Genomic DNA, 15,543 nt, shown 5'->3' with positions numbered 1-15,543 from the left:
TGGCATCTGAGACTAGGCTCTCTGGCTTCTCCCTCCTGGTATTCAAAGAGACTGTGCCCCACCTTTGTGTCCCCAGACCAATGTGACCCTTCTCTTCTGCAGGGCGCCAAGTGTGGGTGTACACAGGCGCATCGGTGTTGGGCCCCAGGCGTCTGGATAAGTTGGGTCTAGGCTCAGGGGTAACCCAGGTCACGGGGCTCCTTCCGCATCATGGCGGGAAGGCTTTGCTGTTCAGCGGAGAGCGTGTGTGGAGGTGAGAGCAACCGCGGCCGCCGGTAGGGGGAGCCCTGGCGCCACTCACCCGCAGCCCGTGGGGGCCGAAGGAGCTCAGAACTTGCTTGCTTTCCTACAGGTTTGACTTGAAGACACAGAGGGTGGATACCCAGAGTGTCACTCGCTTGGATAGGTTGTTCCCTGGGGTGCCCTGGAACTCACACGACATTTTCCAGTACCAAGGTGAGGTTTGCTGATGCTGACTTAGGAGGGTCCCTTCATGAAATGCCCCCCACACTAGTCTCCCTCCCTTAGCTACTGACCAGTTTCCCAGCAGGAGAAAGCCCTGGGAGACTGAGGGAAAGCGCCCCCAGTTCACACAGCCAGATCTAAGTCCCAGACTGCTTGTTTATCTTTCTCTTCTGGGAACTCCATCACAGAACTCAGTTCTCGGGAAGGTATAAAGAAATAACAACCAGAATCAAGGGCTATAATGTGCCAGGCCTGCCACTGGAGATACTCCGAGAGGCAAGCAAGTTCTAGCTGTCTTTGGGCAAGTCACTGCCTCTCTTGGGGCCTCAGTTTCCCCATCTGTCAAACAGAGCTTTTATCTTTTCTTTTCAACGCCCATACCCCATTAGTTGGCAGTTTTAGGGTGATTCTAAAACTCAGATTTCCCAAATCTATCATTTTCAGCCATTTCCCTTATCCCCGTCCCTCCAATCATACTGGCTATCCAATAACCTTTAATACATTCTGTAAGAGTGGGGCGGGATGGGAGTGAAGGGCAGTGGTCCTGAGGGTGAGCTCGAGCAGATGCTAAGGTGGAAGAAACTAACATGGCCTGACCACTGTGCTGCCTGTACTTCCAAGTTCTCCTCTTCCCTGTACTCTTGATGTTCCCTGTGTTCCACCTGTGCCGTCTCTCTTCAAGGCCATTCCTAGCTGCAGGCCTTGGGGCCAGCCGGTCCCCTATTTGGAAGGCTTCCCACCTACACTGTCACCATGCAGCCTCTCTCTCATCCTTCAGTGCCAAGGTCACCATTTCAGAGAGTCTCCCCCGACCTTCTTTATGTCCTCCCTTCCTTTTATTTCTGCCTGTATCTTGAGATCATGTCTGTATTCCTCAGGCCTCTCACAGTGCTTGGCACATAGCTGGTACTCAGTAAATACCTGTCGGATGAACAGATGAATGAGTGAACAGATGAATGAGTTTGTCCAATGAATGGGTGTTAGAAGGACTGATCTGAGCATTCAATACTACCCATTCATTCACAACCTCTTTGTGGAACACCTACCAGGCACTGGGCTTGCCAGTACTTTGGGTATCGATGTCTATGCCCTCCAGCATCTCCTAGGCAGGTAGAAGAGATGAAAGTGTCTTGTAAAAACCACAGAAAGATATAGAAAGGCTGGGACAGGTGTGTCTTAGTTAGGCTTCTATTGCTGTGAAGACACACCATAACCATGGCAACTCTTATAAAGGGAAACATTTAGCTGGGGCTGGCATACAGTTCAGATGATTACTGTTTAGTCCATTATCATCATGGTGGGAGAATGGTGGCACACAGGCAGACACGGTGCTAGACAGGTGGCCGAGAGTTCTACATCTGGATCCGCAGGCAGCAGGAAGGCAGACACGCTGGACCTGGCTTGAGCATCTGAAACCTCAAAGCCCACCCCCAGTGACACATTTCCTCCAACAAGGCCACACCCTCCTAATAGTGCCACTCCCTATGAGCCTATGGGGGCCATTTTCACTCAAACTGCCACAGGGCAGCTGTAAAAGTCTTGTTCCTGTGCCCGTGAGGGAGTATAGGATTCAGCTTTCTTGTGTCTCCTTGTTTCCCACAGACAAAGCCTACTTCTGCCATGACAAATTCTACTGGCGTGTGAGTTTCGAAGGTGCGGTGAACCACGTGGACCAAGTGGGCTATGTGACCTACGACATCCTGCAGTGCGCTGCCAACTAGGGCCCCCCCCTTGCTTCAATGGTGCAGTGCACGAGGGACCACCCCAGGGGAACAGGAGCCAGTTTGCCGGATACAAACTGGTGATTTCATTTAGAGGATGGGGAGGAGTGGAGGCGGGCTGGGCCCTCTCTTCACACCTTCCTTTTGTGTTGGCCTATTTCTAATAAATGTTGATTCCTAAAACCGTTACCAGCTACTTTAATGGACCGGCTTCTCCTTGGTCGTGTGCATGTCCACACAGGCACGTGGAGGTCAGAAGAGTCAGTTATGTCCTTCCATTTTTCTGTTGTTGTTGTTTTTGTGGGATCTGGGTACTGAACTCAGCCCCTCAGGCTTCTGTGGTGAGCACTTCATCTGCTGAGCCGCCTCGCTGACTCTAGCCACTTTTATTTATTATGTATGTGGTCACGTTCACAAGCGTGTATTTAACTGACAGAATGCTTACTGTGTGTCAGGCAGTGCTCCAAGCTCTGCATAAATATTAAGGTATTCAGTTACCCCTACTGGAAGGTGTTATGTAACTATTTCTCTTTTGCGTCTGAGGACACCACCAAGCTACTCGTTCATCAAACATTCATTGGGAGCTTCCCTAGGGATCCAGGCTCGGTATTGGGCACAGGGCACAAAGGAGTTCATTGGCTATCGGCCCTTCCTTCGGGGATCTCTCGGTGACTCTCAATGTCCTGGACACCTGCTTGCAGACCCCAGACTCCATTCTGGAGAATCCAGCTCACTCACAAGGGAAAGCCTGTGTCTGGCAGAGCATTGAGCTTGGAAAGTGAAAAGTACATGAGCTCAAGAGGTGTGTGGGAGGTGTGGTGGGAACTCCCTCAGCCAATAGCCTTTTAGATACAGGCCCACTTCGGGTGTGGTTTCAGGTTCTGCACGTGCAGATGAAAAGCCTGCATGGCCTCTCTTTTCTGCTCAGTCGGTACAGCATTAGACTCTGTTGACTGAGGTTTCTGTCCCACCAGGTCCCACAGTTGTTCAGTCCCAAAGAAATACACAGAGGTCTATATTATTTATAAACAGACTGGCCTATTAGCTCAGGTCTCTTATTAACTCTTATATTAGCCCATAATTCTTGTCTGTATTAACCACGTGGCTTGGTACCTTATTTGGTACTTGCTTCCTCTGTGTCTGGATGAGGACTGCAGACTGACTCTTCCCTCTTTCCAGAATTCTCCTGTTCTCATTGCTCTGCCTGTACTTCCTGCCTGGCTACTAGCCAATCAGCATTTTATTAAACAAGTATAAGAAACAAATTTTTACAGGGTAAAACCATTGTCCCACAGCAAGACTCTTAATCTCAGGTCGTGGGTTTGACAAGACCCATGTTGGGCTCCATATTGTAGGCGTATCCAAGAGTTCCACAATAGCCCAGAATAGAACATAACAAAGATTTATTTATTTGGGGATAAACTCACAGTAAGGGTAACAATCTGTAGTCTTCTGTGTGCGTGGAAACTGAGAACCAAATCCAGCAGAAGAGAGGCTACTCCCATCTGCACACAGAATTCCTTAGCATGCCTTGTTCAAAAACTCCCGCGTGTCTCCCCTAGGGTACTACCCTGCTTCTCCTTACACCCAGGCCCACTCACAGAAAACTTACCCATGAGTGGGTCCTACGCTGGTTTCCACTTCCTCGTTCCCTTGCTCTCTACATCACCACAGGTTCCCACCTCACAGTGCCACTGAGTCACCTGTGACTTCCCACGGTCAGCACACTGCCTATCCTCCATGCACACGTGTGACATGACAGTCCATCCTCCATGCACACGTGTGACATGACAGTCCATTCCCATCCACACGTGTGACATGACAGTCCATCCCCATCCACACGTGTGACATGACAGTCCATCCTCCATCCAGGTGTTTCCCTCCTTCAGGTGTTGCCCCCTGACTTTTGTGGACAGGTACATTCATACACAGAGGAGAACCTTCATTCCACTGTGCCTACTCAGCAATCACTTTTTTTTTTTTTTTAAGCCATCTTAGTTTTCTCCCCGGGTATTTAAACAGTTCTGCCTCTTGAATCCTTTTGTTCAGTCTTTGTGAGATTTGTGCATCGTTTGTAAATAATAGATGGCTTATTCTTAGTCCTATGCCCAATCCCCTGTGTGAACGCCTGACAATGATCAGTTTTGCTACTGGTAGACATTTGGGTAGATTCAGGTCTGGGATGATTATGAATAATGCTGCTATGAACAGTTTTGGTTGGGGGGTGGTTGGAAAGACAATTCAGAGGTTAAAATACTTGGCTGTCTGCAAGACAGACAATTCAGTTCCCAATACCAACATCTGCTGTCTCACGATTGCCTTTGGCCCCAGTTAACCTCAGTCCTCTTCTGAGCTCCATGGACACACACACACACACACACACACAAATAAATAAAAATAAAAGGGAAACAAAAGTCTTTAGGAGCACATGGGTAGCCATTTCTTCCACCCACAAACTGGAGTAAGACTTCTGGACCAAAGGGCGTGCATATGCCCAGCCTTGGGGTAGGGATGTGACCGAGCAGCACTCCAGAGTGGTTCTGCCTGGCTCTGCTCCCACAGTGCAGTTGCTCTCTGATTCCATTGTTACACCCTATGCCACGTTCCTGCTGGCTGCACTTCCCCAGTTCATCTGCTGTAATCCCAGTAGCCGCTCCTGTCTCCTGCCTGAGTGTGTGTTGTGTGTAGACATGCATATACATGTGTGTGGGTACAAGCAGAGGCCAGAGGACAGCTTGGGTAGTCATCTCCAGTCATTCTCCATCTTGATTTAAAGACACATTTATTTACTTGGGTTTTTGTGTGTGTGTGTGTGTTGTTTGTTTTTTTGGGACAGAGTTTCTCTGTGTATCTTTGGCTGTCCTGAATCTCACTCTGTAGACCAGGCTGGGCTTAGACTCACTGAGATCCACCTGCTTCTGGCTCTGGAGTGCTGGGATTAAAGGCGTGAGCCGCCACACCTGGCTATTTACTTAATTGTTATGCGTGTGTCTACGGGCACCTGCGTGTTTGAGTGTGGAGTTCATCTTTCATCTGCATGGGTCGGGGATCAAACTCATGTCAGACTCGCTGGAAATCACCTTTACCTGAGGAGCCAACTTTCTACACCCAGTCCCATCTTGTTTTTTGAGGCAGGGTCTCTCTCTTTCTCTCTGAGACCCAGGGCCTGGCCAGGCTGGCTGTCACTGAGCCCCTGGGATCCTCAGGCTTCTGCCTGTGGTCACATGTACTGTATCCACGCCCATGTACACTTAGCTGACTAAGTAATCTTCCCATGCTTTTAGTCCAGCTCTCAGGGCCACTGATCTTGTTTAAATATAAATTAGATCATACTATCCTGCTGCACCAAAACTTCCAGCGGCTTCCATTTTGGGTTAGAAGAGAATTCAGGCTCCTCCTCAAAAATGTTGCCTTAGGTTCCTATTGCTGATAAAACACTCAGACCAAAACCAATTTTGGGAGGAAAGTGGGCTTTCTTTGTTTTTTTTTTTTTAAATTCCAGCTTACATGTCCATTACAACTCATCACTACAGAAATCAGAGCAGGAACCTGGAGGCAGGAACTGAAGCAGAAGCCACGAGGAACATGACTCATAGGCTTCCTCCTCATGACTTGCTCAGCCTGCTTTCATATAGCATCCAGAACCACCAGCAGTACCAGGGATGGCACCACTCACAGTAGGCGGGGCCTTTCCACATCAATCGTTAATCAAGGAACTGTACCACAGGCTTGTCTACAAACCAGCCTGGTGGAAACATTTTCTCGGTTGAGTTTTCCTTCTAAAATGGCTCCAGCTTGTGCTGTTTGCTCTCTTTCTCATCTCTTGTCACTCAGTCACTCTGATGCAGACAGTGTCCATCTTGCTGTTTCTTGAACAGTCCAAGCTCCTCCTCACCCCAGGGCCTTGCTACTCAAGAATGCCGAATATTAAATCCAGGGCCCCGTGCATGCCGGGCAAGCATCCTCCCACTGAACCACATCTCTAGATCTATGTACGCACTGCTGCTTCTGCTGGACAAGTCTTCCCCGAGATCTCTGCATCGCTGATTCTCCTCACCAGTGAGGTCTCAGTTCAGGTCTCAGGCTTTCTGGGAGCCCTTTTCAGATCTTCCTTTTAGGTCTCCTCAACAACGGCCCTAATTTTCCTTCTTAAGATATGGCACAGGCTCACATGATGATATCTACCTATTTGCTCACACACTTTCTCCGACGTTCTCCTTAGAACATACGCCTCAGGAAGGCAAAGTAGACAGTGGATAGTCACTACTGTATGGGCAGAGGTCTCCACCGCTTAAAACAGTCTCACCACCAACTTGTGCTGACTGAGCGAACCTCAGGTGTTCAGGAGACTCCAGCAGAGGTGGAGGAATCCTCCTTGCGAAATGACTCACATTTGGGTGGGCTCCTTTGGTGCTTCTGGTGAAACCCAGAGCCCAAGGCCTCAAGTGGCCAGAATTGGGAGGCTGGCGCAGCGGGCACTAGGACCCGGCGCGACGCGCGGCGGGCGGGGAAGCTCTTGGCGCTTCAGCAGCCCGGCTGCGGCCACTTGTGCGATCCCGCCGCCCCTCGCGCCATGAGCCGCAGGTTCACGGTCACCTCGCTGCCCCCCGTGGCGCCAGCTGCGGCCGCCGACCCTGAGTCTCGCCGGCATTCGGTCGCCGACCCCCGCCGGCTCCCAAGGGAAGACGCCAAAGGTAGAGGCCGCAGGGGGCGGGGCTGCCGGGGGCGGGACGAGAGGGCGGGGCCACTGCAGGGTGGGGCGGGGCCTAGGTTGGGCGAGGGGTGCTGCAGGGAGCCGAGAGGAGTGCGGACCAAGGATTTGGGACGCCCCAGTGGGAAAGGCGAGGGGGGCGGGACCGTATCCTGGTGGGCGGGGCCACAGGGGAGCAAGTAGGTCCAGGAAAAGAGCTGGGGTAGGGGCGAGAGAAGAAGGGGAGAGCTGGAGACGGAGGGGTTGGTCTGGGTATGAATGGGAGTAGGCCCCAGCACTAAGGAGGTGGGGAACCTTGAGAAGGAGGGGGAGAGAGAGAGAGGACTATGATGTTGGGGGAGGAGGTGGGCTCCAGAACTGCGGGAAAGCGGGCCTAAGTCGATTTGGGGGGGGGGCCGGCCACGAAGGGCTGGGCCCGGAGGATGAGAGCTGGGCCAGGTTGGGTGGGTGGGGTCGCTGAGGCAGGAGCCACGTCAGCGGGCCCTTGATGCTCAACGGATTCTCCAATCTACTGCCTCTCTGTAGAGAGTCGGAACGCCTGGGTATCCCCTAAAGGAGATCGCAGACAGGGAAGTCGCATCCTGGGTAGCTAGGTCCAGGAAGGATGCCAAAGGACCCAGTCTCAATTCCCCGGGACTCAGCTCCCTCTGAAGGAGAGATCCTGAAGGGTTTGGAGGAGCTAGCTCAGCTGGAATTGGGGGGCCCAGGGCAGTGATCTTGTAATGGAAGTCACGCGCAGCTACAGTGGAGAGGGCAGAAGGATCCTTCTGGCCTTCCGAAGCGAAGTGACATCCTGGTTGCAGACAGAATCTCCTCTGCAAGGGCCACTGGAAGGGTTCTCCCTCTCCCTAACTCTGCGCCCCTCATGTTTGGAAGCAGAGGGGCGAATGGGCTTGGAGTAGCCCCAAGGCCAAGAGGAGAGACCCTTCCCTGGACGCTAGGGGTCGCTCATGAGCCGCGGGTGAGCTGGCCTTTCCTGGCGCTAACACATGCATGGTTCTTAGGGGGATCCTTCAGGAGGCTCCTCAAGGTATGGACAACTCCAGGTCTGGACTTCTTCAGGTTCCATTCGGGTGACCCGACCGCCTCGTGGATGTGGAAACTCGGGTTTCTTCTCACACTCTCTCTTTACTGTAACTCCTCTTGTTTGTCATTTTAAAAAATGGCTTATTCAGCCTCTCAGAATCAAAAATTCAGCAATGCTGAGTCTCATCACTGTTTTCTCTTCTCATCAAACCCAACTGTCCCTCGTGATTTGGCCACTGACCTCCAAAACTGATCTGTTACATCTCTCCTCTGCTTGTCACGATCCCCCGATCCAAGACTCCAATGTTGCTCACATAGCCAGGACCACATCTTCCTTTCTGGATTCCCTGCCACCAGCCCGTTCTAACCATTCCACGGGCAATGTAAAGATGCCCTCCACTGTAGGATAAAGGCCGGGCCCTTTACTGTGTCATTCAGCTTCTTTCCTCATTTGCATCTGGTACAACTCTCCCTGTTCACCCCCACCCCCCTTCCACGAGCTAGGAAAACCCCCACTCATTCTGAAAGCTATAGCCAATTTCACCTCTTCTGGAGCCCTTTCTCCTTTCCCTCGCTCCCAGGAAGAGGCAGTCATTCCTCCTCGGCCTGCCCACTGGAGCACATCAACAGATGCTGGTTGAAGCGTACCAAAGACAGAGATCATGTCTTTTTGTTGAAACAGGAGCGGCGGCAGGGCTGCGTCCCCGGCACCCGGCCGCCCGCATGGCTAGCTTATGCCCAGAAATAATTACACGGAAACTGTATTCTTTCAAACACTGCCTGGCCCGGATAGTTCCAGTTCCTTATGGCTAGCTTTTACATATTGTTCTAACCCATTTCTAATATTCTGTGTAGCCCACGAGCTGGCTTACCAGGGAGGATCTTAACCTGCGTCTGTCTGGAGCGGGAGAACCATGGCGACTCCTCACACAGCTTCTTTTTCCCAGCATTCTCCTCTGTATACTCCGCCTACCTAATTTTCTATCCAATAAAATGGGCCAAGGCAGTTTCTTTATTAGTAAGAAATCATTCCCACATCATTTCCCCTTTTTCCGTTTAAACAAAAAAGAAAGGCTAACTTTAGCATAGTAAAATTACATATAACAAAACAGTTATCAAGTAAGAATTACAGTTACAATATTTATATCTATCCCATCTCTTATCATAACTAAGGAAAACTATAACTATCTATTCATTCTTCAACTCCATCAAAGACTCCAAAAGGATATAATATTACCTATCAAACAAGAAATAAGAAAACTCTAAAAATGACAAAGACATCTCGCTGCCTGGACAGTCACCCAAAGTTCCTCTGTACCGTTGGGGCATCCATCTTTGGCCTACAGGCCCATGTTATCCAGAGACATTTCCATGAAGCAGGAAATTTTAAAGACAGTTCAGTCATTTTCTGCTGTGTCCTGCAGAATGTCTCGCAGACTCCTTCATGAATCAGGAACCCCGAAAGACCATCTCACCTTTAGGCAAGTTCAGCAGTCCTCTCTCTGTGGGTGTTCTGTGTCCAGTTTATGCAACAGTCCAGGCAAGAACAGTTTCTTGCCCAAATGGCTATCAAACTCCATAAGGATCCTCTTCGATGCCCATCTTCCTCTTGAAGTAGCTGGTGCTGCCAGGAGCAGACGTGTCTCATTGTCATGAAAAACCCTAAGTTATTAAAACATTTAAATGCCATATTCTGCAGCCTTTGAGAGATATGAAGAATGCCTATCTAACTGAAAGATATCTCTATATATCTAGAAAATCTAATTAACATGACTACAAGCTTAACTATTAGCAATGATTATCCATTAACAACCTATATTTCCTAATTATACATTACATTTTAAATGAACTACACAATCACAATACCTTAATCAAGATCAAAAATATATATACATATAACAAAATTGACCTTAAAATCCATACCAATGCAAATTATTCATATCTATATCATCTTTTATCTTCGTGTTCTGAGTTCTATACCCAGAGCCTGACAGTGAGCGATCGGGGCTCATCGGAGTCTGTGGCTCTGGTCTCCTCCCTCTTTGCCTTCTCTCCTCCTGTTCTTCAGACCTTGACCTGGGAATAATGTGTTGGGGACTCAGGTCGTCTTTCCACTCACACTGACACCTGCACCGCTGACGTAAAGCATAGACCCAGAACCTGACTGTCCAAGTGTACGTGGGAAACGAATGTGGGTATGGGATGTTGTGTGCTTGTGGCTGCGGCTGTGTGTGCATGTCTTGATGTGTGTATCCCACACCGGCTTCCATGACCTGTCAAGAAGTCAGTGAGCCAGTGCTTATGTGTGTCGCGGTACTGCCAGGGTGTATGATGGACACAGCGTATAGATTTCTGTTTTTGTCTGTGGGGTGGGCACGTGTATCTATGAGTTCATTCAAAGTTCCCCTTTGTCATGATTTGGGTGACTCTTTACCTCTCAAACCCTCAGATGACCTCAAGCACCTCCTCCTTGAAGGTCACTGAGCGGGGAATTAGACGCGTGCTCCCAGGAGGAGCTTAGCATCTGGTGTCTTTCCCACAGCTGCCCTGTGTCAGTGTGCAGACAAGAGTCGGTCAGTGAGCAGCTCAGAGAGATGCTCTCCCCACCTCTTGTTCCCAGGGTCAAAGGGAGCGGTGGCAGCATGTGTAAGGGTGGGAGGGGCTGTGGGGACACTGGCAAACCACATATGTGTGAGCATCGTGTTTTCCTGTGGGTCCAGCTGTAGGGTTTGCCATTGCAGGGTTGCCTGCTTTGACCTACAGGGATGAAAAGGTTATGTGAGAGACTGAGCCTCGAATACACCGTTAGCCCCGAACTGCAGCACGCATGCTTCGGGTGCCTGTCTTGGTCTGTAGGAAGGAAGGCGGGTGGTAGCCTCCCAGGATAGAAGTAGACAAATCGTTACAGCTCTGAGCCAAGCCCACATCCTTTCGCCCACACCCCATCCCTCGGCTTTTCAGGGGAGTCTGGACAGTGGAAAGGGACAGTAGGATTAGCCAGGCTCACAGAAATTGAGGCTTGCCTTCATGGAAGGACAATGAATCAACTTTTGCTAGGGGACGAAGCAAGACCATAGGATGGACCACATATTCTCTGGCCCAAGCTCTGTGGTATCACCTTGAATATGCTGCTTTCCTTCCCTGGGGCTCAGTTTACCTGTCTGTAGTATAAAGCAGGAAATGTCCTTCCTCCATAAAATAACTGAAGATGAGCTTGTAGCAATAGTCACACCTCACACCAGTAATTCCAGGAGACTGAAGCAGCCTAGCCTGAACTATAAAGAAAGACCCTTCAGAAACAGAACAAAACACTTCAAATGACAAAAAATGAGGCAAGAGTTTTTGATGCTCTATAAGGGTGGGGCCTCCCCTAGATTCAGATCTCATGCTTTAATCTCTCTCTCTGTAAATTGGGAAGAATGATACTGTTATTGCTGTGTGTGTGTGTCTGTGTATCTGTGTGTGTGTCTGTCTCTGTGAGTGTGACCATGTGTATGTTCTGTCCAAATGGTTTCTCCACCTTCAATCAAGACTCAGAACCTTACTGCCCACCTCAGCCCAAGGTGAGCCCTAGGAATCTCCATGACAACAAACTGGTTACGAACAGGGCTGCAGTTGCCATGGTGACAGCTCTCTCTCTCTCTCTCTCTCTCTCTCTCTCTCTCTCTCTCTCTCTCTCTCTCTTCCCCTCTCTCCTTCCCTTCCCCTCCTTCCCTCTCTCATTCTCATCCCCCTCTCTCCCCTACTCTCTTCTCAATGAACCAGAGCTATCTACAGGCCCCAGCTTTCCAGGCGGGGTGAGGATAGGGTTGAGTTACACGAGAAGAGGTCCAGATTGGGAAATAGGGAAGATAGGCTGAGTCTGCATGGGAATAGGGGGCTGTTGGGGTGCTGTTGCCATGGCGACGGGGCTGCAGCCTGTTAATTAAGCCCCCGGTTGCCACGGAGACGGTGGTGGTTGACGTGCTCTGCTGTGAGCCCTGTATGTGTGGGGTGTGCTGTGCTCTGGACTCATCAATTCTCTGCCAGGATTTGGGTCTGGAGGATAAGGCGTGCAGGTGGCAGGAGGAGGGGTGAAGGAGAGGTCTTGGGGTCTCAGCTCCATGACAGGAGGTGGGTAGGTCAAGGGGGTGATACTGTGGTAATAAGGATGGGTGGGAAATACTGTATGAGTGGACAAAAAGGTACACTTGTGTCCTCCAGCCTCCTCTGGACAGCTCCTATCCTGGCTTAGTGGATGCTGGATTCTAGTCTCCACTTGTAAATCCAGCCCACGAGGAGAAATGCCTCCCATTCCATTTCCATTTCTAGACTCCAATTCCATCATAAGTGGTAAGTGGGAAAATAATTTATAAAGTCCTTCCTTGCACCTCAGTCTTCACGTGGTGGGAGGCAGCTCCACTGAGCTTCTCTCTGAGAAGCACAAGGTGGGGGGGGTATGAATTTTAGAGACTCTGAGTTCAAAAATAGGAGCCTGCTCACTGTCTCTTAAACTGCTCTATCCAGGGGCTTTCCTCTACTGTCCCATCTCCCCAGGGCTCTGGTCTTCTGCATGGGGAGGGTATGCTGAGTGGTCTCTCTGGTTACAGGGCCTCAGAACTGAAGGCCACCTCTTATTGGCCAAGGCCAGGCTGGCCATGTAGGAGGTGCTTGATGTGAGTTTTCTGAAAGCCTCACCAGGAAGGCAAAGAAGAGGGCTCAGCCTCCCTGAGCAGTGTCAGTTGAAGGGCTTGGGGACTCTTTTTAAGACTCTACCTTTGCTTGGTCTGGACTCCCCAGGAGGAATGTTTTTTTCCCCTTCCTCACTTTGCAGTTCCCTGTTTGATTTGGCACTCATCTGTAGACCAGGCTAGCCCCAGACTTGCCATGAGAACCCTGCCTCTGTCTCCTGATGGGTGTGCACCACTACAACCAACCAGGTGGCTTCCCCCCCACCCCTAAATACTTTTTGGTGTTGAGGATTGAACTCAGGGGCCTTGTACATGTTAACCAAGCTCTCTCAAACAGAGCTATATCCCAAGGCCTCCTCAGGAAGAACTCAAGGCCTTTATCCAAGACTTTCACTTTAAGGAGGCTGATGCTGAGGTCCAGAGAGAGGAGCTTGGTTTTGTCCCGGAATAAACAGATTTCTGCAGCAGAGGACAGGATAGAAGCAGTGCATTCCACATTCCAGGTGGCTCTCCAGGTCAACTCTAGTGAGGATTCACAGGGGGGCAGTCACTCTGGCCTTCACCTGTTTTCTATGGGGATCCACATGTCCCTAAATACAGGTTTATTCCCTGGATAAGCAGAGATGCGATAGCACTAGGCCATAGACCATAGATAAAGAAATATGCCCCCAGGGAGACATCCCAGACTGTAGATTGCTGGAAAACATCTCAGACTTTGTTTTACCTTTTTACACACCTCTACAGTGTGCTGGTGTGTGTGTGTGTGTGTATGCATGTGCACACGTGCATGCACGTGACTAACTGACTCTGGGACAGTCAATGGTACCAAATAATCACACCTTCTTTAAAATATTATATTGTTACTGTGTATGTGTGTAGAATGTGCAGCCAAGACAACTTGCAAGAGTTGGGTCCCAAGCACTGAACTCAGGTTGTCGGTCTTGGCTGTAAGTACCTTTACCTATCACAGAGCCATCACACCAGATCCCAAATGCTCACATCTTGTCCCTAACGGATTAGCTGTGTGTCTACAAAACTAAGTCTCCTCAGTTGGCCTAGTCTGAAATCATTGACAAATTCCACAGGGCCAGGATGGCAGTCGGCCCTGTCCAAGGTCCCGAAAATGCCTGCATTGTAAGGTATCTCTGCAGATACCGGAGACTTTCTGCTCCAGCCAAGAAGCCTCAGGATCTTTGAAACCTGGGCGTAAAAGAGGCAAAACTCATCCCAGACTAAACCCCTGTTAATTTTTCTTTTCTTTTTTGAAGCAGAGAATCAGAGGCAGCTGAGCAGCGTAGATATGATTGTATTCTTTCATTGGAGGCAGGATGAATTTAAAGAGGTTCTGCTGAAGAGCGACCTATCCTGGAGTAGATAGAAATGGGTACTAGACTGAATCCTGCCATTCATTGGCATTCATGGGCAGTCATTTTCTGTTTTGGTGCTTAGTTTTTTTCATTTATGAAACGAAAACTGCAATAGATAAGACGAACAGTTCTTCTGCCCGGGATTTTGAGGACTTGAGTCAGGAACCAGAGTGACTGTAAAGCTATTTCCTTTACACTTGATGGTATGCTTAGATCTCCCAGATGCAAAGGGTCCAAACCTCAGATGTCACTGTCTGCGGCGGCGTGTCTGGACTCTAGGGTTGCTGAAGGTTCCCAGGGTAATCAAGCTCTCGGGGGAGGGGCTGGAGAGGAGGAGGAGCACAGGAGAGCAGGGCTGGAAAGCCTCCAAAAGCAATCCTGGATTAGGAGATTAGACACTCCCGACCCAGGAGAAAATCTGATCCCCAACCGGCAGGCGGCCTCATTCCCCCCTCCCCCCATCCTGTTCCTGGCCAGCCTGGGGCCAGCGTATCCTCCCTAGGGGCTGCACCATCTCGGGTGAAAAGGTGGTGTTGCTGAACCTCACTACTGCCTGCAGCTCACTGTGCTTCATCCATAAATCCTCCTACATCAGAAAGCCCCCGTCTGTGGTGTGGGCTCCAGGGACGCGTCTTGGGGTAGGATGCTGAGACTCCACCAGCCTGAGCACCATGAGAGAGTTCTCTACAACTCCTCTAGTGGCAACCACCGGTTTAAAAACAGGATGGGCCAGACAGATCCATTGACCTGAGGCCCCTGGGGCAGCACAGGGCCTCACTGATGGGGGATCCTGGGTTCCATCTTCCTTCAACTCCAACCTCTAGGACAGAGGTTTGGGAATGGGTCGGTTTTCCTTCCAGGCCTTGCATCACCAGTTTTGTAGGCAGGCTCCCTGGGGCCCTTATATTTTACAGTGCCCGCCCCTGCCGCCTCAGTTCGCCACATCTTCCCTCCAGGGGTCACCTCGGACCCCCAGTCAGGCAGCCGCTGCGGGGCCGCCTCCCTGCGGCCGCGACCTAGTTCCCTGCCGTTATTTTTAGGGCGCGGGATGGCACCTGCCCACGTGCCGGGCCCCGCCTGCGCCGGAGAGTGGGGGGGGGGGTTGCTTCTGCTCTAGGAAGCAAGGGCCGCGGCTCCCGCAGCACCCCCTCCATCCCATCCGCACAAGCCCCCAGTTTTCCGGCGAGGGGGCCACTGGAGTTCTCTGTCCGCCCCTCATCCCCTCTCCTCCCTCCCTCCGGCTCCCCCCCCCCAAAAAAAACCCGCCAGTGGCTCACGCCTCCTGCATACGGGATGAGGTGAGCAGCGCCGCTGCTGAGAGGGGGCGCGCGCGGGTGTGAGCGTGTGTCCGTGTGCGAGTGTGTGTGCGCCGGGCGGGCGGGCACTGCAGCTTCTTCCTCCGTGGAGCGGAGAGCGAGCGAGAGAGCTCGAGCAAGCGAGCGGCAAAGGCGGGCAGAGGGGCGCAGGCAAAGCGAGGCAGCCATCCCAGAGCCGGCGCCGCGCAGCCACCATGCTCAACAACCTGACGGACTGCGAGGACGGCGATGGGGGAGCCAACCCGGGTAAGCAGTGGTCCGGGGGCG

General features: G+C 51.1%; 2 protein-coding genes across 3 annotated transcripts in view; both read left to right on the top strand.

Moving 5' to 3' along the window:
- Positions 1–2,369, top strand: part of Mmp9 (matrix metallopeptidase 9) — a 47,528-nt gene extending 45,159 nt beyond the window's left edge. For both annotated transcript variants that reach the window (XM_050150826.1, XM_050150825.1), the window contains exons 11-13: positions 103–253; positions 353–456; positions 2,068–2,369. In XM_050150826.1, coding sequence (XP_050006783.1) covers positions 103–253; positions 353–456; positions 2,068–2,186 — 374 coding nt within the window. In that variant the 3' untranslated portion in view covers positions 2,187–2,369. The remainder of the gene's footprint in view (positions 1–102; positions 254–352; positions 457–2,067) is intronic.
- Positions 2,370–5,262: 2,893 nt separating this feature from the next.
- The window catches only part of Slc12a5 (solute carrier family 12 member 5), a 39,527-nt gene continuing 29,246 nt past the window's right edge, over positions 5,263–15,543 (top strand). Inside the window, exon 1 of the mRNA XM_050150976.1 lies at positions 5,263–6,880. Coding sequence (XP_050006933.1) covers positions 6,760–6,880 — 121 coding nt within the window. The 5' untranslated portion in view covers positions 5,263–6,759. The remainder of the gene's footprint in view (positions 6,881–15,543) is intronic.

This window comes from Alexandromys fortis, unplaced genomic scaffold (genome assembly GCF_014885135.2).
Source record: "Alexandromys fortis isolate MF-2015 unplaced genomic scaffold, M_Fortis_MF-2015_v1.1 scaffold_27, whole genome shotgun sequence".
NCBI lineage: Eukaryota > Metazoa > Chordata > Mammalia > Rodentia > Cricetidae > Alexandromys > Alexandromys fortis.
The sequence above is the reverse complement of the archived record's forward strand: the minus strand, read 5'-3'. Positions and strand labels throughout refer to the sequence as shown.